This window comes from Ochotona curzoniae, unplaced genomic scaffold, assembly GCF_017591425.1.
Source record: "Ochotona curzoniae isolate NIBS_2020 unplaced genomic scaffold, NIBS_Ocur_1.0 patch295, whole genome shotgun sequence".
Taxonomy (NCBI): domain Eukaryota; kingdom Metazoa; phylum Chordata; class Mammalia; order Lagomorpha; family Ochotonidae; genus Ochotona; species Ochotona curzoniae.
Genome location: NW_024466856.1, coordinates 52304 through 74528, shown reverse-complemented (window position 1 = coordinate 74528; position 22225 = coordinate 52304). Strand labels below are relative to the sequence as shown.

The window sequence follows — 22225 nt, the reverse complement described above, 5'->3', positions numbered from 1 at the left end:
TCCCACCCCATGTTCCCCATCCCTGTGTGCTCCTCGTGTCCCTGTCCTGTGTGCTCCCCATCCTGCCCCTTCTCGCAGGTATGTGTCCCTGACCAGGCAACCACAGGGGTCCCACTCACATGCATTGCCCCACAACCCCTCTTTCACGCTCTGCCCCTCCCTGGCCAGGGGTCTGGGCGTTACTCTTGCTGTCCCTGAGCCCAGCTGTGCCGGGGCTCAGTGTCTCTCCGCAGAGCTCCTGCTGGCTGCTGCCCCCTCAGGCCAGCCATGAGGAGTCGTGGGCTGGAAGGGAAGCTGGTGGCCGCGTGCAGGGCCATGAGGTGCAGCTCTGTGTCGCTAGCATTTGCTCTGCAGGGGCGGAGGTGTACAGAGATAGCCAGCGTGTCAGCTCTTGAGGCTCCAGGGTCCTGGGGGAAGGTCGGGTGCGGAGGAGGCTCTCCCGCGGGTCCGAGCAGCTGCTTGGGAGAGCATGGGGACCCTGGCCTTGGGTGGCTGCCAGCCATGGCGCTGGGCTCCTCCAAGGGCTCAGGCCTGCTCTGGGCCTACTGTGTGCAGGGGCTGTGCCTGCAGGATTCCTGCTGAGGTCCGGACACCAGGGGGCGCGCTTCCTCCCCAGGTGCAGATGCCACAGTTCCCCCTTCCCCACCAGCCCGTGGGTTCTGAACCCACAAAGGCGACCCCAGAAACAAAGCCACTGAAGTGGGTTGCTCTGTTGTGCCTACGGTGGCCGGGACCCCACAGGCCTGCCGGTCAGCGTGGACTCCAGTGCCTGCCCCAGTGGGACCCAGCCCAGCCAGAGACACGGATGGGGTGACAGAGCGGGCAGCGGCCAGCCAGTGGACCCTGAGTGGACAGGAAGGCAGATACTCTGCAACTCGGCCGCAAAGGGAGGCTGAACCCGGACCCCTGCGCCCACAGGGCGCGGAACCTTCTAGAAGGGGCCAAGGAGCACGGCATGCCTTAGGGCCGAGTCTGAGGCGGGATGTGGCTTCCCCAAGTTGGAGGAACGCCCTGCCCCGGGCCAGGCTCCGTCGGAGGGCAGAGGGCTCCGTGGGAGGAGCTCCCGCCCCGACACCTTGCGTCCCAGTGTGAGGGCGGAGGCCGGCGGGGCCAGTGGGCGTGCAGGCGTGCAGCCTGGTGCCAGTGGGCGCGCCGGCAGCCTGGTGCGCAGCGGAGAGCCGCCCGCGCCGCTGGGGGCCGCCCGCGGGCCGCGCCGGGCAGAGCGCGCCGTGCGCCCGGGCCCCGCGCCGCACACGCTCGGCGGCCGCGCGGAGACACGGGCGGCGGAGCCGCGGGCGGCAGGAATGCGGAACCCGCGCGCGGGCTGAGGCGCCGGCATGGCGCAGGGGCGGCTGTGAGCGCGCGGGGTCGCGGCCATGGCCAAGGAGCGGCGCCGGGCGGTCCTGGAGCTGCTGCGGCGGCCGGGAAACGAGCACTGCGCGGACTGCGGCGCCCCGGGTAGGTGCGGGCGCGGCGCGCGGGGGTACGGGCGGCGCCCGGCGCCGGGGAGGCTGCGGTGGGCTGCCCGGGGGATGGAGCGCCCGCTGCCCGGCGGGTGCGCCGCGGGCTCGGCGCCCACCCGGTGCACCTGCGGGAGCGGGCGTTGCCCCGCGCTGGCCCCGCGCCGGCCCCGCGCCGGCTCCTGCTCCCATCCCCCACCGCCGGCTGCGTGTCTCGCTGTCACTCGCGGGCCGCTCGCCGCCTTGCGAAACCTTGGGCTCCGCAAAGAAAGAGGAAATGGGGGCAGGGGCAGAGGGGCCGGCCTGGGAGGGTGTGGGGTGTGTGCGCGCGCGGGATTGCGGGGGGCCACCTGGCTCCCCAGCCACCTGCGGGTGACGTCATGTTGGAGGAGCGGGGGTCCACCTTGCTCCCCGCCACCTGCTGGTGACGTCATGGCGGGCAGCCCTGGTGCAGGTGTGACGGGGCAGCCCTGCGGCTTCCTGGCCGCGGACTTTGTTCCCCGCGATTGCTGCCCAGAGTCCCCTGAGGGATGCCCCTCCCTTGATGGCCACCGTCGCCGCGTTGGGGCGGAAGGAGCGTGCCCTGGCCAGCCTGACCCTGCCCCCAGCTGGCAGGTGCAGCAGGGACCCTGCTCGTGCCACCCTCAGGGCAGGGTCCCCTGGGATCCTAGCCCCCTCAGAACAACCCCAGCACCACAGAGCAGGAGGGTGGGGCCTCACGGGGCTCTCCCCACGCAGGGGCCACAGCAGGAGCAGGCATCCGTAGTGGGTGGCACTGGGGGTGGGCGGCAGCGGTTCCTGGCAGCGAGGCTTGGCTGTGCCCACACTCGCGGCCGCCTCTCCCAGACCTGGTGTCCGTGTGCCAGGAGAGCGAGCAGAGGGGTGGGCACTGACCCACGCACAGGCCAGGCCAGGGGGCTGTGCCTGGCAGGAAGCCACCCAGGGTGCCCACGGTGGTCTTTCCCACCTGGGAGGCCCCCTGCCAGCTCTTGGCCTGAGTCCAGGGCAGCCACCGGTGACTTGGGCCAGCACCTCCTGCACTGGGCCCCGCCATTGTCTGCTCAGAATCTGCGAGACATCAGCGTCTTGACTCCTGGACCAGCAGCCGTGGAGAGGGAGGCGCAGGGTGTGGAAGCCCCTCTGACCATCAGCCCCACAGGGCCGGGAGAGCCAGCGTGCTTGAGGCCTGCTGGGTGTGGAGCCCGGGGCTTCCCCCGGGACCCTGAGCAGACATGAGCCTCCAGCTCGCAGCTGCCCAGAGAGCGGTTACTGCTCGGGGCCTGGTGGGGTGCGCTTGGCCAGCCGCCCCTGTGCGGTGCTGGAAGGGAGACGTGCCCATCTCCCTGGTGTCGCAGGTCGTGGCTGGGTGATCACTGAGCTCCAGAGTGAGCGGGCATCGGGGCCAGTGGCCACTCTGCTGGCGGCGTCCCACGGGCTGGGCTTGGCTCACGCTCCTTGAGCACACCCTGCCAGTTTCAGGGTGCCATGGTGAGGTGGCTGGAAGTGCCGGGCAGAGAAGGGGAGCCCAGGGAGAAGGCCCTGGTGGGGGCCTGCTGAGGGTAGGCTGGCCACAGCCACTGCCCTGGGAAGGAGCTGGCAGGGTTGTTTTTGCCTGTGTGTTTTAGAAGACTCACTTATTTGTGTTGGAAAGGCAGGTCAAATGATTTACAGAGAGAAGGAGAGAGAGATCTTCCTGGGTCTGGTGCGATAGCATAGTGGCTAAAGTCCTCCCCTTGAACACGCTGGGATCCCATATGGGCACCAGTTCTAGTCCCGGCAGCTCCAATTCCCATCCAGCTCCCTGCTGTGGCCTGGGAAAGCAGTGGAGGACGGCCCAGAGCATTGGGACCCTGCACCCGCGTGGGAGACCCAGAGGAAGTTCCTGGCTCCTGTCTCCGGATCAGCACAGCACCGGCTGCTGCAGTCACTTGGGGAGTGAATCAGCGGACGGAAAGTCTTCCTCTCTGTACATCTGCCTTTCCAATAAAAATAAATAAATCTTAAAAAATTATATCTTTCTCCTGCTGGTTCGCTCCCCAAATGCCTGCCATGGCCAGAGCTGAGCCCATCCAACATCCAAAGCCGGCGCTTCTGCCGGGTCTCCCGCGTGGGCGCAGCAGCCCAAGCACTTGGGCGTCCTGCACTGCTTCCCAGGCCATGAGCCCCCGCTGGACGGCGAGGGAGCAGGCGAGTCTGTATGCTGGGGTGCCAACCCCAGAATCTCTCTTTTTTTAATTTTTTATATTATTATGAACATTTTATTTATTTATTTATTTAAGATTTATTTATTTTTATTACAAAGTCAGATATACAGAGAGGAAGAGAGACAGAGAGGAACATCTTCTGTCTGTTGATTCACTCCCCAAGTGGCCGCAAGGGGCAAAGCTGAGCTGCTCTGAAGCCAGGAGCTAGGAGTCTCCTCGGGGTCTCCCACACGGGTGCAGGGTCCCAAGGCTTTGGGCCGTCCTCCACTGCTTTCCCAGGCCGCAAGCAGGGAGCTGGATGGGAACTGGGGCTGCTGGGATTAGAACCGGCGACCATATAGGATCCTGGCATGTTCAGGGCGAGGACTTTAGCCACGATGTCACCACACCAGGTCCTAAAGTTTTATTATTAATGATGTTTACACAGTTGAGAAGGATGCATGCCCATGTGGACCACTGACCCCAGATCACCCAGCTGCCTGCCAGGGTTTGCACGCACAAGAGGCCAGCCCCGGGCACCCGGCCCTGACCTGCGCTCTGGGTGCTTTGGTCAGTGTGCAGAATGAGAGCTGGGTGAGTGTCCGGCTCTCGCATCCCCAGGCCGTGCCCGGCGTCCACCCTGCCTGCTCGGCGTCCGGCGGGGCTTGTCCGTGTGACCTGAGTGTCGTCTGCCATCTTGGGCACAGGGCCCCCACCTGCTCAGGGCTGGGCAGTCTCCGGTGGCTCATCCCTCGCGCCCCATCAGTGGGCCCAGGGCGGCTCCTGCCCCTCGAGGGCGGTGGGTGGTGCCGCATTCATTCCTCCCTGAGCACCTAAGGAACTCCGTGGGGAGGAGCCCATCCTTGTCCTCTGCCTGGCTTTGTGCTCCAGCTGGACGTGGAGGCTGCTGGGGCTACGGAGGGAGCAAGTCTGGGCCTGTGGCCTGAGCCTGCCTGTGGGGGTCGTGGGTCAGCTGCCCTCGCAGTGTCTTGGCAGCCTGGGCAGGGCCAGGGTGAGCAGCCACGGGCCGGTGGCTGGGAAAGGCTGCTCCGTCTAGGGAGGGCACGCAGAGAGCGCCACAATGAGTTGGGAGGATGGCGTGTGGGCTTCGGGCTGTTTGGGAGTGGGGACTGGTGTCTCTCTGGGGTGCAGGGATGCAGAGGTGGGGGCAGGGAGCCCAGTGCTGGGGCTGCAGAGAGCAAGAGGCCCACGTCGGTGGTGACGGGCGGTCAGGCAGAGGTGTGCTGGCCGCTGGACACACATGTACCAGAGCCGGTGGTCCAGGGCGGGGGCCGAGCGGCCTGGCACTGCCACTTTCTTCAGTCTTCAGGATGTGGCTAGGTCCTGGGCAGGGGCGCCGGGCCGAGAGCCAGAGGCACAGGGTTGGCCTTGTGGTGCTCCCACGCCGGGGAGGGGGTGTTGAAAGAACGAGGCTTCCAGGGAGGGGGTGTACTGTGAGGGGTCCCTGGGTGGGGACGCCTGGGGACTCGCAGAGCTTTGGGGTATCTGGTGAGGTGGGTGGCACCTGGGCAGAACGGCAGGGGGAAAGCATGGTGCAGCTTCCGCGTGAGGCAGTGCTGGGGCGGAGGGTCCAAGTCCAGGCCTGATGACGGACACGTGGGGAGGGGATGCGCAGGGAGCAGCTGGACAAGCTGCGTGGGGGCGAGAGTGGGCGCTCCCACTCGGGGTGAGGGTCCCGCACCGGTGTTGGCCATCCTGCGTCCATGACTGCCACCTGCAGCTGTGAGGGCAGGCCTGGGTTGCAGAGGAAGAGGGGAGCCTGGGATGCACCCTTGGGGGTGGATGGGGCCCTGCACCTCTCCTAGGGCCTGGCTCCCGGGCCTCGCTCCTACTAGGGTGTCCTGGGACGCCCATGACTGCTCACAGATGGCGCCCCACCCGGCGGGGCTCTTGGCCCTGCCTTGGCTCCTGTGGGCAACTGGGAAATGAACCAGCAAATGAAAGGCCCCTCTCTCTGCCCTCCCCCTCATAGAGAGAGAATGAACAGGGTGAGGCCCACCCTGGATGAGGCTGTCCCATGGGCTGTGTGCTTGGCTGAGCAAGGGGTGTGGAGCACGGTCTCCAAGGGCCAGGTGTGGCTTCCTGAAACTGGCCCCTGGCCCCTGCAGGGCCGCCCCACCCACCTGCCCAGGGGACACACCTGCCTTATTACCCCAAAGGCCCTCACCTGGGCTGGGCCTCACCTACCCAGGTGCCTCGGGCAGCTGCCGGAAGTGACGAGGGGTTGAGTCAGCACCTGAGGCCCTGGAGATGCTGGGGGCAGCGGGGCAGGCGGAGGGGGCAGAAGGCCTGCAGAGCTGAGTCCTCCTTGGCCTGACCACCTGCTGTCCCAAGCCTGACCTGGGGTGGGCACTGATGCCTTGCATTAGCTGGACCCAAGTCCTGAGTGGGGTGAAGGTGTTTCCTGGCTGAGTTGAGTTGGAGCCTGTGTGGTGGGCAGCAGAGCCTGTCTGAGGGGTAAATAACCCATCCCCCAGGTGTCTGTACCCTCACCCTGTCGGGGGGCTGGCTGCATGGTGGAGGGCTCCGTGGGGAGGCCCTGAAGGCTCCTGGCCGCACGGTGGAGGGCTCCGTGGGGAGGCCCTGAAGGCTCCTGGCCGCACGGGGGAGGGCTCCGTGGGGAGGCCCTGAAGGGTCCTGGCCGCATGGTGGAGGGCCCCGTGGGGGAGGCCCCATGGGGGTCCTGGCTGCACGGTGGAGGGCTCCATGGGGAGACCCCGCAGGGTCCTCGTCGCAAGTGAGTAGAGGGCTCCATGGGGGTCCTGGCCGCACGGTGGAGCGTGGAGGGCTCCATGGGGAGGTCCCATGGGGGTCCTGGCTGCACGGTGGAGGGTGGAGGGCTCCGTGGGGAGGCCCCGCAGGGTCCTGGTTCCGGCCCTGGTCGGGCCCAGGCCTGTTTGCCATGGCCATCTGGGAGTGACCCAGATGGTCTCTGTCCCTCTCCATAATTCTGTGACTCACAAGAACAGATGGATGAATGAATGAGCCTTTTAAACAAGCCGCTGCCTCTGGTTTGTCCCAAGCTCCACCGTCCCCAGGGGACTCTGCGTGCTCTGTGAGGCCCCGGTTGGCCTGTCACTGCCGTCCATGCATCGCCAGCCTGTGCTGGTCCTGTGGGTCAGAAGGCAGCAGCACCCCCAACCTGGTCCCCCATGGCCCTGGGGTGTGATGCAGGTGTGAGGGGGGGTCCCCACGTGCTGAGTGCCCACGGGTGGTTTTCAGGGTGCGTGGAGGTGGTCTCTTTCTTTTTCATGCTTAGCTGCCGTTGACTAATTGTTGGCGTCACACCAGTCTCGTCTCCCCGTGAGTAGGGGTGCCCAGTTCCGCGTCGTTGGCCCGTGTGTGTGTGTGCCACGGGCACCCCTGCTCTCCCCGCGCTTGCTGGAGGCCCCGCCATTGTCTGCAGCTGGGGGTTTTATTTTATTTTAAAGATTTATTTGTTTTTATTGGAAAATCAGATATACAGAGAGAAGGAGAGACAGAGGGAAAGATCTCTCTGCTGGTTCACTCCCCAAGCGGCCAGAGCTGAGCTGATTCGGAGCCAGCAGCCTCCTCCGGGTCTCCCACGTGGGTGCAGGGCCGTCCTGGACTGCTTTCCCAGGCCACAGCAGGGAGCTGGATGGGAAGCAGGGCTACCAGGACACGACCCTGCGTCCATATGGGATTCCACATGGCAAGGACTTTAGCCCCTAGGCTACCACACCGGGCCCAGGTTTTGTTTTCAAAAATTTAAAGTTTAGATCGTCTTTTCTTTTTAGACTTATTTATTGGAAGGAAGGAATGACACACAGAGAGAGAAAGATGGTACATTCAAGCCCCAGGTCACTTCCAGATGGCTACAGCAGACAGGGCTGGACTGGCCAGAGCCAGGAGCTAGGACCCCGCGGGGCCTCCTGGGGACCTGGGCTACCACCACTGTGTCCCCAGTGCCTTAGCTGGGAGCTGTCGGGAGGGGCAGGCACTGGCCCAGATCCTCTGTGGGATGGACCAACCCTCAGCCCGGGCGCCGCGCACGGCCAGGCCTGCTCAGACCCCCGGCAGGCCACGTGTGCGAGCGGGAGGCACTTTGCTGCAGCTGTCGCTGGCTCCTCTCAGGAGAGGGCTCTGGCCTGGGCACGGTGCTGCCCACCCAGGCCACACCCCTGCCAGGCCCTCCCAGCGTTGCTGGGAATTTCCAGAAAGATGCAGCACGGGGGTGAACTTGGGGTTCTCCTCCCAAGACCCCCACTCAGCGCCCCCACCAGCCTGGGAGCACATGGGCAAGGCAGGGCATGCTTGTCCACTTAGGGGGACGGGATTTCAACCGGCCAGGGCAGACTCGCATGGGGACCTGCCCTGGGTCCCAGGTGGGCGGTGGCCCAGGTGGGCGGTGGTCCCAGGTGGGCGGTGGCCTGGGTCGCACAGGCTGCCCTCCCCGCTGGGGCCATGTCCGGCCCAGGCACTCCAGCCTGACCCTGCTGCAGAGTGGCCGACCTGCATCCCTGGGAGATCCCTGCAGGAGAGCAGGCCAGGCAGTGGGGATAGAAAGGGTCGGGGGTCCCTGCCGCCAGCAGGGAGCCTGGGGGGCGGGTCCCCAGCTTCTGCTGCATCGTGGCCCTGCCCAGCCCCAGGCCTGTGGGTACTGGAGCGTGAGCCGTCAGATGGCGGCTGGCTTCTGCTGCTCACCACAGCATGGAGGCAAGCGCGGCTCCGCGATGACTCAGCCCTGTCAGGGAGAGCATCCTCTGGGGGCCTTGCCACTCCACACCCTGAGGCCCACACCCCTGTCAGGGAGAGCGTCCTCGGGGGGCCTTGGCCGCTCCACACCCTGAGGCCCACACCCCTTGGTTCCCCTCAGCCAGTTGTGCCATGAGCGGTGTCAGGCACATGCGCACTGGACGCTCCATGCTGACCCACACCCCTGTGGGAGAGCCTCCACGTGGGGGCCGTGGACGCTCCATGAGGCCTCCCCTGTCAGGGGGCTCCCCCCTTGCCATGTTCCTGAGGCCCTGTCAGGGAGAGCGTCCTCGGGGGGCCTTGGCCGCTCCACACCCTGAGGCCCACACCCCTTGGTTCCCCTCAGCCAGTTGTGCCATGAGCGGTGTCAGGCACATGCTCACTGGACGCTCCATGCTGACCCTCATCTGTGGGCTCCCTCCACGTGGGCACCGTGGACGCTCCATGCTGCCTCCCATCCATGGGCTCCCCCTCTTGGCCATGTTCCTGAGCCCTGCTGGGTGCGCTGGGAATGGTGCAGCCCTGTCCATGTTCATTCAGGGAGAGGGCTTAGGGCTGCCCCAGAGGGGGCCATGACTTCTGACCCACACTTCCCCTGCAGACCCCGACTGGGCCTCCTACACGCTGGGTGTGTTCATCTGCCTGAGCTGCTCCGGGGCACAGGAACATGGGGCGGGGCCAGGGCAATGTGGGCGGATGCCTGGGAGGACTCACAGGTGGAGGTACGCGGCAGGGCCATGGGTGGTGGGGCGGGGCCTGGGGTGACAGGGCGGGGCCAGGGCCATGGGCGGGGCCAGGGCCATGGGGCGGGGCCTGGGCAATGGGGTGGGGTTTGGGGTGACAGGGCGGGGCCAGGGCCATGGGGCGGGGCCTGGGGTGACAGGGCGGGGCCAGGGCCATGGGGCGGGGCCAGGGCAATGGGGCGGGGCCTGGGCAATGGGGTGGGGCTTGGGGTGACAGGGCGGGGCCAGGGCCATGGGGCGGGGCCTGGGGTGACAGGGCGGGGCCAGGGCCATGGGGCGGGGTCTGGGGTGACAGGGCGGGGCCAGGGCCATGGGGCGGGGCCTGGAGTGACAGGGCGGGGCCAGGGCCATGGGGTGGGGCCTGGGCGATGGGGCGGGGTCTGGTATGGGCATGGAGCCTGGTGGGTGATTGGGTGGAACCTGGGGCGATGGGTGGTCCCTGGTGTGGGAGTGGTGCTGGTGGGTGGGGCCTGGGCACCCACCCCCACCCTGATCCCTGCCAGCCTAGCCGCCCTGTGCTGTGGACAGCGTGAGGCGTCCTGCAGCCCAGGCCCTCTAGGTTGTTCCTGGGGGCAAGGCCAGGGCAGGGGGCTGCTGGGACTGGGAGTGAGCCAAGTGTGTGCCCCGCGTGCCTTGTGCCCAGGCACAGCTCCCCTGTCCATGTCCTTGCCCCATAACCCAAGGTACCCTGCCAGCGGGGAGGGCTCCCGGGGCTGTGTCCGAGGCTGGGAGGGCTCTCGTGCCCGCAGGCTCTGTGGGGCCACACAGGCAGGTGGGCCGTGTGCGGGCGCAGTCTCCTGTGCCAGCGTCATCCCTCCCGTCCAGGCCTCCAGGCCGGTGTGGCCTCTCCACTGCCAGCGCTGCCTGTGTGCCTGGACGCCCACTCCAGGCCCCAGCCTGGCTCGGCAGTGTTGCTCCCAGTGCTGGCTGCCAGGGGCAGGGGGTCACTAACCCTCACGTGTCCCATGGCCTGGGGACTGGTGGGAGTGTGACCCCAAACCCCCAACAAGGCTTGCTGTCCACAGGATCTTTGGAGTTCTCGCAAATGCTGATTTATCTGGAAGGAAGTGAGGGGCCAGTGCAGTGGCCCAGGGGCTAAACCCTCCGCCTTGTACGTACCGGGGTCCCACAAGGCTCTCATGGGTTGCCAGTTCATGTCCCAGATGCCCCACTTCCCATTCAGCCTCTGCTTGTGGTGTGGGAAGGCAGTCAAGGACAGCCCAAAGCCTTGGGACCCTGCAGCCCTGAAGAAGCTGCAGGCTCCTGGCTTCAGGTCAGCTCATCTCCAGCCATAATGGTCACTTAAGGAGTCTATCTCCTCTCTGTAACTCTGCCTTACCAACAAAATAAATCAGTCTTTAAAAAGAGAAGAAAAGAGAGAGAGCTTGATCTTGCACCCTGTGGCTCACTGCCCAAGTGTCCACAATGGCTGGGCCCAGCCAGCCTGCAGCCAGGGCCAGGGGCCTCTTCTGGGTCTCCCACATAGGTCCACGGGCCCCAGGACCTGGGCCATCCTCTACTACCTTCGCAGGCCCCAAGCAGGGTGCTGGCTGGGAAGTGGGGCAGCTCGCCTGGGCTGCCCGAGTGCTGGGCAGTGGCTTAACCGGCTGGGCTGCAGCCAGCGCCTGGCAGGTCCTCACCCTGCATGAGCGGGTATCCCCGTGTGAGAGCCGTGTGTGCTCACAGCCCCGCTGCAGCTCGTCACATCCAGCCCCTGGGCTCAGGCCCGGCTTTCCCTGCGAGGTCAGAGTTCACCCGCAATGCAGCCAGTCTCAGGCAGGGCGGCTTCTGAGAGAAAACAATGATTGATTCACAGGGACCGGGCATGGCACAGCAGAGCTGGCCCACCCCCACCCCCAGGAGCGGGGCAGAGCCTGGCTGAAGCTGGGAGCCCCACGCGGGTGCAGCTGCTCAGCCCTGGGGTGGGTTGGCAGGGAGCCGGAGGAGACGGGCTGGCACTGTGGCGTAACAGGGCAAGCCGCCTGCTGCTTCACTGGGTCCAGCTGGGCAGTTGTTTGTAGTCCCAGCCGGCCTCCATCCCCGCTATTGCTGCTGGAAAGCAGTGGGAGGGACCGAGCGCACGGACCCCTGTGCCCCCGCGGAAGACCCGGATGGGGCTGTGGCTCTTGGCCTAACCTGGCCCAGTCCTGGCTGTTGCTGCCATCTGGGAAGCAAACCCACGGATGGAAGGTCTCTCCATCTCCGTCTCTCTCCCTAACTCTGCCTTTCAAACCGGTGACTCTTAGAGCCGGAGGTGCCGGCGCTCTGCTGCGGCTTGTGGCCGGCCGTGAGCAGGCCGGACACCGCCTCTCCCCCGCTGGCTGAGTGACCAGGCCACAGTGCTTCCTGCGCGGGTCGGTGGCGGACTCCCGTGGGTCTGCGTCTCGTGACCTTTGAGGCCCTCCTACCCGCTCCCGGCAGTGGCCTGGCGGGCAGGAAGTCACAGCCGCAGTGGCCCTGGGCCCCTCCCTCCCCCGGGGACGTCCGCTGAGCCCCCTCCTCGCCCTTGGTCCCTGAGTGAGGGGGGATATGTGCCCAGAGCTGTGGTTTGTTCTCCCAAGCCCTTGGTTCATCTCCGCTGCGGCCCAGGATGGCAAGTGGAGCAGCCGGGACTGGAACCTGCACCCTGTGGGGTGCTGGTGGTCCCCACGGTCGCTGTTCCCCGGGGAATATCTGGCCCCTCCCACTGTCCTGCCGAGGCTGGGTCCCCCTGTGCACTCATTCACTCAGTGTCAGCAGAGAAGCCGCCCCGCCCCCGTGCCCTGGCTGCACCTTCCTGTGGCTGTCCGCTGCTCTGTGGTTAGCCAGTAGCTCTAAATTGATATTGAGAACCGTGGTGGTGAACCCCACCCCGGGGAGGGGGGGTGGAGTGTCCAATGGAAGGGCACATTTCCAGGAAGAGCCTTGGCCCCCGGCACCCACCTTGCCCCCCCATCCCCACCTTGCCCCCAGCCCCCACCTTGCCTCCCCGTCCCCACCTTGCCCCACCAGCCCCTACCTTGCCCTCCCAGCCCCCACCTTGCCCCCGAGCCCCTACCTTGCCCCCCGGCCCCCACCTTGCCCCCCACCCCCCCCCTGGCCCCCCCCCCCCCCCCTGCCCCCCCCCCCGCCCCCACCTTGCCCTGAGGCTGGCGGCTCAGCAGAGGAGACCCCAATGGCTCGGTCCTCAGTGGACCGGCTGCCCGCACCTGGGACCTCCCTGGAGCCTCGTGTGTGTCCGTGGTGTCTTGAGCCTATACGTGTGTGAGTGCGTGTCGGCGTGCACATGTGTTCATACACATGTGGAGGAGCAGAGTTCAGTGTGGTCCTGAGGAAAGCCTGGGCCCCCAGCTACAAGCCCCTTCTGTACAGGAGCAGGCCAGGGACCCGGCTCCACATTCAGTCACGAGCATGGGCCACAGGGCGCCCATGAGCGTGGGCCCTGGGGGCTGGGGGTCCCCAGCTCCACATTCAGTCACAAGCCTGGGCCACGGGGGCTGGGCGCCCACGAGTGTGGGCCACGGGGGCTGGGTGCCCACGAGTGTGGGCCACGGGGGCTGGGCGCCCATGAGCGTGGGCCACGGGGGGTTAGGGTTTAAATGTAGTGAAGATGTTACATTCTTATGTGCAGCGACTTCCGGCAACCGAGTCCTTGTGTCATGGTTAATTTGCCACGAGCCGAAATAGCCCAAATCACAGATGCGGCGAGGTGCAGGGGAGGGCCTTCATTCAGACGGCAGCAATGGGAAGGGGTGGTGGGAGAGCCGAGAGGAAAAAGGGCAAAGCCTCCTGCCATGGTGGCAGGTGGGGCCTGCCAGGGCAGGGGAGGGGGCGAGATGGAGGACGAGGGCGGGGAGAAGGGGAGGGGACACACGTGGAACCCCAGGTGAGCCTGGAAGGTGGGGGCTTGGGGAATTGGCTGGGAGGGGCTGTGGGTGGGCCCAGGGACTGGTGACCGGGGTGATCTGAGCCACAGGTGGGTGGGGGGCCAGAGGGAGGGCTGCAGGGATGGGGGTTGGAGTTGCAGGGCAGAGGCCAGGTTACGTCTGATTGGTGGACAACTGAACAGCGCGAATTCCACGAGCTGTGGGAAGGGAGAAGCAGGAAGTGGCCCCGGGCCGAGCTGGGATGTTGGGATCGCTCCTCACCAGGGGTCTGGGTGTCCCTGGTCCGGCCCGGGCAGCTCTGTGCGGGCGTCTGACCGGGCGTTGCTCTCCCTTGCAGTTCCTGGCCTCCCATGGCAACGCCGCCGCCAGAGCCACGTTCGAGGCCCAAGTGCCACCCTTCTATTATCGGCCCACCTGCGCTGACTGCCCGTGAGTACAGGCTGTGCCGGGTGCCTCCTGCCCGTGGCCTTGGCGGGCCTCCCCGGATGTCCCTCCTGGGCCTGCTGCCGTGCAGGTGCTGGAAGGCTCAGCCCCCAGCCACACCCCAGTGCCCCTGGCAGGGAGCAGGGCCCCTGGCCAAGGCCTTGGAGACAACTGGCCATCTCCCTGCTCAGGGTGGGGAAGGCAGTGCTGCGGGGACTTGGTCAGGATGGTCCTCCGGCTACAGGCACCGGGCAGATCCCGAGTGGTGGGAACCAAGCACCCAGGAGCCACTGAGAGACGGGAAGCGGGCAGGGCTGCCCCAGGTGCTGAGGTGCCTGGCATGAGCCACAGGCCTAGAGGGGAAGAAGGGGGGACCCTCATGACCTGACCTTGGCCCCTTGCCGCTTCTGGGGAATGTTGTAAGTGGTGGTCGTGACCCAGGCCTTGCCTGGCCTTTGGACACCTGGGGCCCCCTCGGTGCACCCACAGTCTGTGGACACCTTGGGCCCCCCTCGGGTGCGCCCACGGCCTGTGGACACCTCAGGCTCCCCGGGTGCACCCACGGCCTGTGGACACCTCGGGCCCCCCTGGGTGTGCCCACGGCCTGTGTCCCTTTTGTCCAACCCTGGAGGACCAGGGCCTCCAGTGAGCTGACAGGCAGCCTTCCTGTTAGTCTGCTGAGTTTTATTTGTAAGCATTTGTGCGGCAGCCTGAGACGGGAAGGGAGGGAGAGCGCCCCCACCTGCTGGTTCATTGCCCAGATGGCTGCTGTGGGTGGTTCCTTGTGCACCTGTGCCCTGAGGGGTCAGGCCGGACCGGGGCTCTGTCAGTGCGGGGATGGATGGTCAGGGTGGAGAGGGCTGACGGATGCAGGAGTGGGGCGAGACTGGCGAGGGGACGTGGGAGCTGGGGCGGGGGGCAGGAGGGGTGTGAGGAGGGGGCGGGAGGGGTGTGAGGGGCGGGGTGGGCGTATTCCTGCGAATGGCCAGGTGCCAGGATGCCTGCCACCGGTGTGGGGACCCGGCCTGGAGCTGTGGCCGTGGGGATGCCCTCGCCGTCGGGGTCATGACAAGGCTGGATGTCCCGTGTCCACTCAGACTCCTGCGAGAGCAGTGGATCCGTGCCAAGTACGAGCGCCTGGAATTCATGCTGCCCGAGAAGCAGGAGCCCTATTCGGCGGGTGAGTGCGCCCCTGCAGCTCAGCAGTGGGGAGCCCCACGCATGGGGGACTGCAGCAGGCTGGCCGGGCTCTGACCACACCGGCTCAGGTGCCACCACGCAGGGAAGTGCGTGCCTCTCCTGCTGTGCTTGCCGGGTTTGGGGAGGGAGGTGCCCGCTGGCCCCATGGCCAACCCCCCAGAGCCATAGCAGGGCAGCGGCCCGGGCCCTGCATCTCAGTCTCGGGGGAGCAGGAAGCAGTGGTGCCCAGAGCAGTGTGGCTCCAGCCTGAGCCCACCCGGCCTGTCCCAGCCAAGCCGAGGAACCGGCCAGCCCTGGAAACTGCAGCCAGGCCCGGGGTGCAGGGCCAAGGACTGGTCATGTGACCTCCAGGGCCATCCCAACCAGGAAGGGCACATGGCCCTGTGTGGGAGGGAGTGACCAACCGGTCAGCTGGGGATGCCACACCTGCGGGGGCGCCGTCACTCACCACGAGAAGGAGTGTGAGGACAGTGGGGGACAAGTGAGGGACAGAGTGGGACAGCAAGAGGATGGTGTGCGACAGTGTGAGTCACGTTGTGCCCGGTGGTGGCAGCACCATGAAACCTGGCTCAGAGGACACATCTGGGGTGGCCTCATCTGGGGTGGCCTCATCTGGGGTCGCCTCATCTGGGGTGGCCTCATCTGGGGTGGCCTCATCTGGGGTGGCCTCATCTGGGGTCACCTCATCTGGGGTGGCCTCATCTGGGGTGGCCTCATCTGGGGTCACCTCATCTGGGGTGGCCTCATCTGGGGTCACCTCATCTGGGGTGGCCTCATCTGGGGTCACCTCATCTGGGGTGGCCTCATCTGGGGTGGCCTCATCTGGGCTCGCCTCATCTGGGGTGGCCTCATCTGGGGTCACCTCATCTGGGGTGGCCTCATCTGGGGTCGCCTCTGGCCCAGCGTCCCTTGGCGCTTGGCCTGTGCTGTCTGGCTCTGTTTTGTGTCTGCATGTGTGTGCCCACCTTCCTTGCGTGCTGGAGACATCAGCTGGGCCCACAGGTACGTCAGACCGGAAGGACACAGTGCTGGCGGCCCAGGTCTGCCCTGGGTGGCACCCATCCCTGGCCGGGCTTCGGCATGGATCTCAGGGCGAGTGTGAACAGCGGCCTCGGCCCTGGCCTGCACAGGGCGCTGTTGAGTGGATGGCCACTGCCACACTGCCCAGCCCTCTGTGGGCCACGAGCTGCATGTCAGCTAGGGCTGGCATCCAGCCCACTGGGTCAGGTGGACAGGGCTGCAGGAGACAGCTCTGTCCCGACGGCCTGGGGAGGCAGCTGAAGGCCTGGTGGGGCTGGAGCCACCTGTGTGGCTGCAGGGGACGGGGCTCAGGGAGCCCTCAGGCTGTCTCTAGGCCCTGGAGAGGTCCCTGGGTGCTCTGCCGCCCTTGCCAGGGCAGGGCACTCACATTGACCTAGGGTCTGCTCACCGCTCCCCCATGAAGGAAGCCCCGAGCACTGGCCCCTTGCAGCGTCGCCCATGTCCCTGCTTTGCTGACCCCATGACAAGCAGTGGCTCGTGGGTGCTGACTTCTCCCAGGGCCCACCCTCCGTCCCCCAAGCCCTTTGCTGGCAGTCATGCCTGGGCCTCCACAAGGTTCTCAGCCTGTTCCCAGTGCTACATCCACTCCCACCTTGGACAGTGGGGGTACAGCCTGCCACCCCTGCCGTTGCCGGGCCCAGTACCTGGCAGTGAGTGGAGGGAGAGTAGCCGGAGGCTGGGCTCCCGTGGATGCCTGGGGTCACTTCCTGTCTGGGTGTGAGGATGGCCCCGCCCTGCCTCCTGCACAAATGCAGAAGCTCCCCCAAAACAGGAAGTGCTGGTGCAGACAGCCCCCCACCCCGGGGTGAGCTGGCTTTGGGGTTCCCAGGGCTCCACAGTTGCCACGCAGGCACTGCATGCTGGGGCTGTCCTCAAGGGCCCCCAGGGGTGTGGCTGGGCCCACACCACCCACGGCGGCCACGCGGGCACTGTGTGCTGGGGCCGTCCTCAAGGGCCCCCCAGCCACCTGTGCAGCCGCTCGTCCTGGACGCCCCCGGGGGGGGGGACCTGACCATCCGTGGGCTGTGTGCCACCCGTGGACTTTGTGCTGGTTCCACACTGTTCCTTGATCTGAAACTGGTTCAGGCCAGAAGGATGGGCTTGTGCTGGGGGGGTGGGGCCGGGCAATGGGGTTCCCCTGCTGGACGGGATCCTGTGTCCTGCCTGGCCTCATGGGGCCAGAGAGCAAGTGTCTGCTCAGGTCCTGCCCCACAGTCCAGGCTGGGCTATAGGGGAGGAACCCCAGGTATCAGGGTGCGGTGGGTGGGGCCCTGTCCTTGGGGCGTCTGTGACAGCTGTTCCTGGCTGCCTGTACTGTGCCCGCCTTGGGCCATGCCTCAATGGCTGCCTTTCATGGCGCCAGGACAATGCCTGCGCTGTCCCCGGCCAGGGCCGCCCACCTCCCCAGGGGCTTGGCATTCCCCCCCCCGCCATGATGCCAGGCTGTTCCAACCTTTATCCTCAGTGTGGGGACCCAGGAGCCCCGCCCTGTCCCCGGGAGGCCCCCACCCCCACCCCAGCCACGTGATAGGTCCAACTTCACTGTCCTGTGTGGTCTGTGTCGCCACGCGTGTCTGTGCAGTCCATCGCTGTGTGCACCTGTGTGGTCCGTGTTGCTGCCAGCCTCTGAGACACCTGCCCTTTTTAACACACAGCACAGCTGCCCGTCTGGCTTGTGCCACCTGTGTGAGTTCTGGCTTCCCCTTGGCCATGTGGCAGCCTGGGTCTCGCCTTAGAGGAAGTTGCTGGCCGTTCCTCAGGTGCCCATGGCAAGGCGGCTGCCCCACATCCCTAGCCATGCTGGGAGCAGCCCCCGGAGGGGACGCAGGGTTGGCTATCTCTCCGAGGCAGGAGGAGAGGCTGCGGGGCAGGTGTTGGCGTGAGAGCGTACCTCTGCTCCATGGGGTGACCACGGGCCTGTGTCCCCATGACAGAAGTGAGGCTCGTCCAGTGAGGACACTGGCTGGGGCCGGTCGCGAGGACACTGGCTTGGGCTCGGGCACCCTGTCCCCAGGAGGGAGGCTGGATGGGGGCTGCCTGGTGATGCTGCATGCCGCCAGGCACCGGGGCAGTGCGGGCTCAGCCTGTGCTGGCTTCAGGTCTCTCGGCTGCTGCTGCCACCTTCTGGACACGATGGATGTGGCAGCAGTTCCTACAGGGTACCCAGCTGGGTGGCTGGGGTGGAGGGTGCTGCTGGGGGAGAATCTGGTGGTCAGGCCTGGCTCACAGCCGACGTGGCGTGGGACCTGGGGGCAGGGGGGTTGTAGGGCCTCCCTCAGGATGGCCAAGAACTGGGCATGTCCAGACGTCCACTGGCTGGTGTCTGGGAGACCATGGGGGCCGCATGTGCAGTGGACTCTTTCTTGACCAGGAGAGGTACAAGGAGCGGGGTTTGGGGGGTGCTGGGAGGCAGCGCCTGGAGCTCACAGCTGGGGCCAGAGCCAATGCCCCATGGGACATGGCTGGGCCGTAAGTTCCTGGGAGACCTCTCGCTACTGCCCCAGTTCTGGTGGCCACACAGCCCCTCTGCCCCTGAGCCGGGGAGCCTGGGTGGCTCAGGATGCCCTCCTGAGGGAGTCCCTTGGGCAGCGAGTTCTTCCGGGCAGGGGCAGTTAGCATCCATCTTCTCTGTGCCACTCAGTGTGGTGCAGCCCCAGGGGGCAGGACAAGGACAGTGGCAGCTCTCCCTGCTGGGCTTGGAGCCGTGGGCACCAGGCCTGGCCCGCTGGGCTGGCAGTGCAGAGGGCTGCAAGGGCTGCTCTGACGGGTGCTGGGTGCCCATGCCAGGCAGGTGGCTCAGAGAGGCTAGGGTGCCACGCGTGTCCCTGAACAGGCTCCCAGGTGTGTGGGGCAGAACCCCCCATTTCCTGGCTTGCTGGGTAGCCGAATGGGCAGCCAGCTGGGTGGGCAAGGCCGCAGCTCCTCATGGATCATGGCCCAGGAGTGTGTGTGTGGGAGGGTGCATGTGGTCATGGGGGACGGGGCACAGCTTGTGCCTACAGGGTGGGGGTGGGGGGCTGCGAGGTGCCTCGTCTGCCTGGAATGCCAGCGTCGCACTGCCCACCCCCTGATGGCTGCATCTCCCCAACAGGGTACCGGGAGGGTTTTCTCTGGAAGCGTGGCCGGGACAACGGGCAATTCCTGAGCCGGAAGTTCGTGCTGACGGAACGTGAGGGGGCCCTCAAGTACTTCAACAGAAATGATGTGAGCAGGTGCCAGGCAGGGCAGCGGGGGCTGCATGTGGCCAGTGGTGGGGTCCCCTCCCAGCTGGCACTGCCAGGGCAGATGGCCACACTGCAGGCCAGCTCAGGACACAGCTGGAAGTGGATGGTCCAGCTCTGCAGGATGTGCCCAGGGGTAGGACACACTATCGCTCTGGTGAGGGCTCGTCTGTGGGGACAAACCACGAACAGGGGACATGGACAGACCACAGACTCCCTGTGGGGGGACACAGACCCCTGTGGGGATACAGACCCACAAGGATGGGCAGCCATGAGAACACTTCCCTCAGGTACACACGGAGGACACTCCTATGGGTCCTGGGTGGGTCTCACCTTCCAGGTGCTGCCCCTCAGCCGGCTCATCCCTGTCGGCGCACCTAGCCCAGCCCTGGGCAGTGGGTGCAGCCCCACTCCTGCTCACAGCACCTCTGTTTATCCGGGGACTGGATGAACGTGGTGGGAGGGCTGGGGTCTCCAGGAGGCGCTGTGGCGCCCAGCGCAGGTCTGAGTCTAGGATAGCCGACGGGTTGGGGGTGGGGGCACAGTCCCCTCCTGCGGGATGTAGCCCCCACCCCCAGGGCCAGGCTGTGGCTCAGCCCACTCTCCCACCTGCTCACAGGCCAAGGAGCCCAAGGCTGTGATGAAAATTGAGCACCTCAATGCCACCTTCCAGCCAGCCAAGATTGGCCACCCGCATGGCTTGCAGGTCACCCACCTCAAGGACAACAGTACCCGTAACATCTTCATCTACCACGAGGACGGCAAGGTGGGGCTCCAGCCGGGGGGCCACGGGGCCTGGGAGGAGCTGGGGCTGCCCAGATGGCCACCAGGGCCGGTGCAGTCAGCGACCCTGGCCTGGAATGGTGCCCTTGCATGTGTGTCCCCCTCTGCTCCTCAGGGTGCAGCTGGCCTGGTCCCCCTTGGTTGTCTGTCCATCCTGCCCTTGGGGACCAGTCCAGGGTGTGGGAGGTCTCCAGAACCCCCCTCTGCAGGGCCAGAACCTGGCATGCCAGGGAGGCAGGCTCTGGCCCAGTGTTCCGAGGGGTGGGGATGGCAGAACAGTGTGCGTAGGGACCTGCGGGCGGGGGGGGGACGGGGTGCGCTGGTACTGTGTGGGTGACCCCACTGGCCTGACACCTGTTGGGGTCCCAGGCTGCTGGGTGCTGCTGGGCTTGGTGGTCAGTGGCATGGCAGCAGCGTGGGTCTGGGAAAGGAAGAAGACACAGGGGCCTGCCCGCCATCAGAGTGGCCACAGCACACGGAGAAGACGCTGCCCAGGGGCCCTCCTGGCCACACAGCCCATACTGGCCCTTGGGTACTTCCCGGGTGGGGATGGGGCCCAGCTCCGCCTGCCGCCGCCGACCCCTCTCCCTCTGCCCCCAGGAGATTGTGGACTGGTTCAACGCGCTACGAGCTGCCCGCTTCCACTACCTGCAGGTGGCGTTCCCGGGGGCCAGCGATGCAGAAGTGAGTGGCTGGCCTGCGGGCTCCCCCAGGAGCAAGGGCCCCCGAGGTGGGGTGTGTCTCCGGGGTGGGGGCCACGTGGGCAGCTGGGCTCCAGCTCCATCCTGGCCCTCTGTGTCCCAGCTGGTGCCGAAGCTCTCCAGGAACTACCTCAAGGAAGGCTACATGGAGAAGACGGGGCCCAAGGTAGGTGTGGGGGTGCCCCGAGCTGTGCTGGGGGGCTGCCCCGAGTCTGCACCCAGCAGGGCCGAGGGCCAGCTCCTCACGGCCACCCTGACCCACAGCAAACCGAGGGCTTCCGCAAGCGCTGGTTCACCATGGATGACCGGAGGCTCCTGTATTTCAAGGACCCGCTGGTGAGGAGCCCGGGGCTGCTCCTGGGCGGGTGGGCAGGCGGGGTGGCCGGCCAGGGACCAGAGGGGCCATCTGTCGCAGGACGCCTTCGCCCGTGGGGAGGTCTTCATTGGCAGCAAGGAGAGTGGCTACACGGTGCTGGAGGGGCTGCCGCCATCCACCCAGGGCCACCACTGGCCACACGGCATCACCATCGTCACGCCTGACCGCAAGTTTCTGTTCACCTGCGAGACGGAAGCCGAGCAGCAGGAGTGGGTGCAGGCGTTTCAGAAAGTGGTGGCCAGGCCCATGTTGCCACAGGAGTATGCAGGTGAGGGGCGACCGGGGTGCGGCCTCTCCTGGGCACGCAGCTGGGGGCCACCTGACGCCCATTCTATTTGCAGTGGAAGCCCACTTCAAGCATAAACCCTAGCGGAGGCAGCTGGACACCCGGGGACCCCGGACACGCGACGTGGCTGTCAGTAGCTGCGATGGGGGGTGGGGGGCTGTGCACATGGCGAGCCCAGGCTGAGCTGCGTCCCCACCAGAACTGGCCTTGGGGCTGACTGGGCACCCAGGCCCTCAGTACCAACTCCCCCAGAGGCTCCCTGCCTCTAAGCAGGACTCAAGAGCTGGCTGCTGCACACACACGCTGTGGCCCGAGGGACTGTGCCCTCGCCCTGCCCCCTCGCCCTGCCCCCTCCAGTATTTATTGGGCACTGCTGCATGGGCAGTGAGCAGTGTGTGCACAGCTCCTGGGGACCCTCTGCTGGCTGGAGGCCCCCACCTTGCCCCTGGCCCACAGCCAGCCCTTTTGGGCTGCCCAGCCGCTGCACTCTGAGAACCCCGTGGCCCTGGCTTTTGTGGGTGCTGACCAGTGGCCACTGCCCGCCCATGCCCAGCTTGCCCTCCCTGCTGGCTGCTGGCAGGCCAGTGGCTAAGGCCACAGTGGATGTGTCACCTGCAGGTGCCCTGGCTACTCCCCCAGCTCCCCCACCCTGCCCCGGGTGTGTTCAGCACACACACGTGTAGGCCTGCATGTGGAGTGTGCACGGTGGACAGCCACGACCTTAGCAAACCCCAGACCCAGCTCTGGATGGAAGATGCCCCTACGAGGTGGCGGTGGTGGCGGGAGCCCATGGCAGCCCTTCCTGTCCACCCCGTGTTGGGGTTCTGAGTGCACAAACCCACAATAAATGGCACTTGACCCGCACGGTCTTGAGGTGTGTGGGGCTGGGGGCACGAGGCGGTGTCTTCTGGCTCCATGTCCATCTGTCTACCTGTGCCCAGGCCCACTGCAGACCCTCCACCTGCTGGCTGCATGCGATCCTACAGGTGCTGTGGTCCTGTGGGGTGCCCCTACCAGGTCACCCCTCTCCCCTCCATCCCTGTGACCAAAGGGCTCCTCAAAGCCACGACCTCCACCCTGGCCCGTCAGTCTCCGAGTCTGCTGGCCGCTCTGCGGCCCATGTCCCAGCCCACATGGCAGAGCCGGGCACGCGCAAAGGACCACGGCTGCACGCCTGGTGCACAGGTTTATTTACACGCATATTG

At 66.3% G+C, this 22225-nt stretch overlaps 1 protein-coding gene across 1 annotated transcript; it reads left to right on the top strand.

The window, feature by feature from the left end:
* Nucleotides 1–1297: 1297 nt before the first annotated feature.
* On the top strand, nucleotides 1298–21884 carry LOC121167046 (arf-GAP with dual PH domain-containing protein 1-like). The gene is given in 12 exon segments (XM_040996419.1): nucleotides 1298–1458; nucleotides 8982–9047; nucleotides 9050–9102; nucleotides 13327–13418; nucleotides 14510–14592; nucleotides 18745–18857; nucleotides 19494–19640; nucleotides 20258–20341; nucleotides 20462–20524; nucleotides 20623–20694; nucleotides 20774–21002; nucleotides 21076–21884. Coding segments are annotated over 12 exon segments (1113 nt in total). The 5' UTR covers nucleotides 1298–1376; the 3' UTR covers nucleotides 21105–21884.
* Nucleotides 21885–22225: the final 341 nt, after the last annotated feature.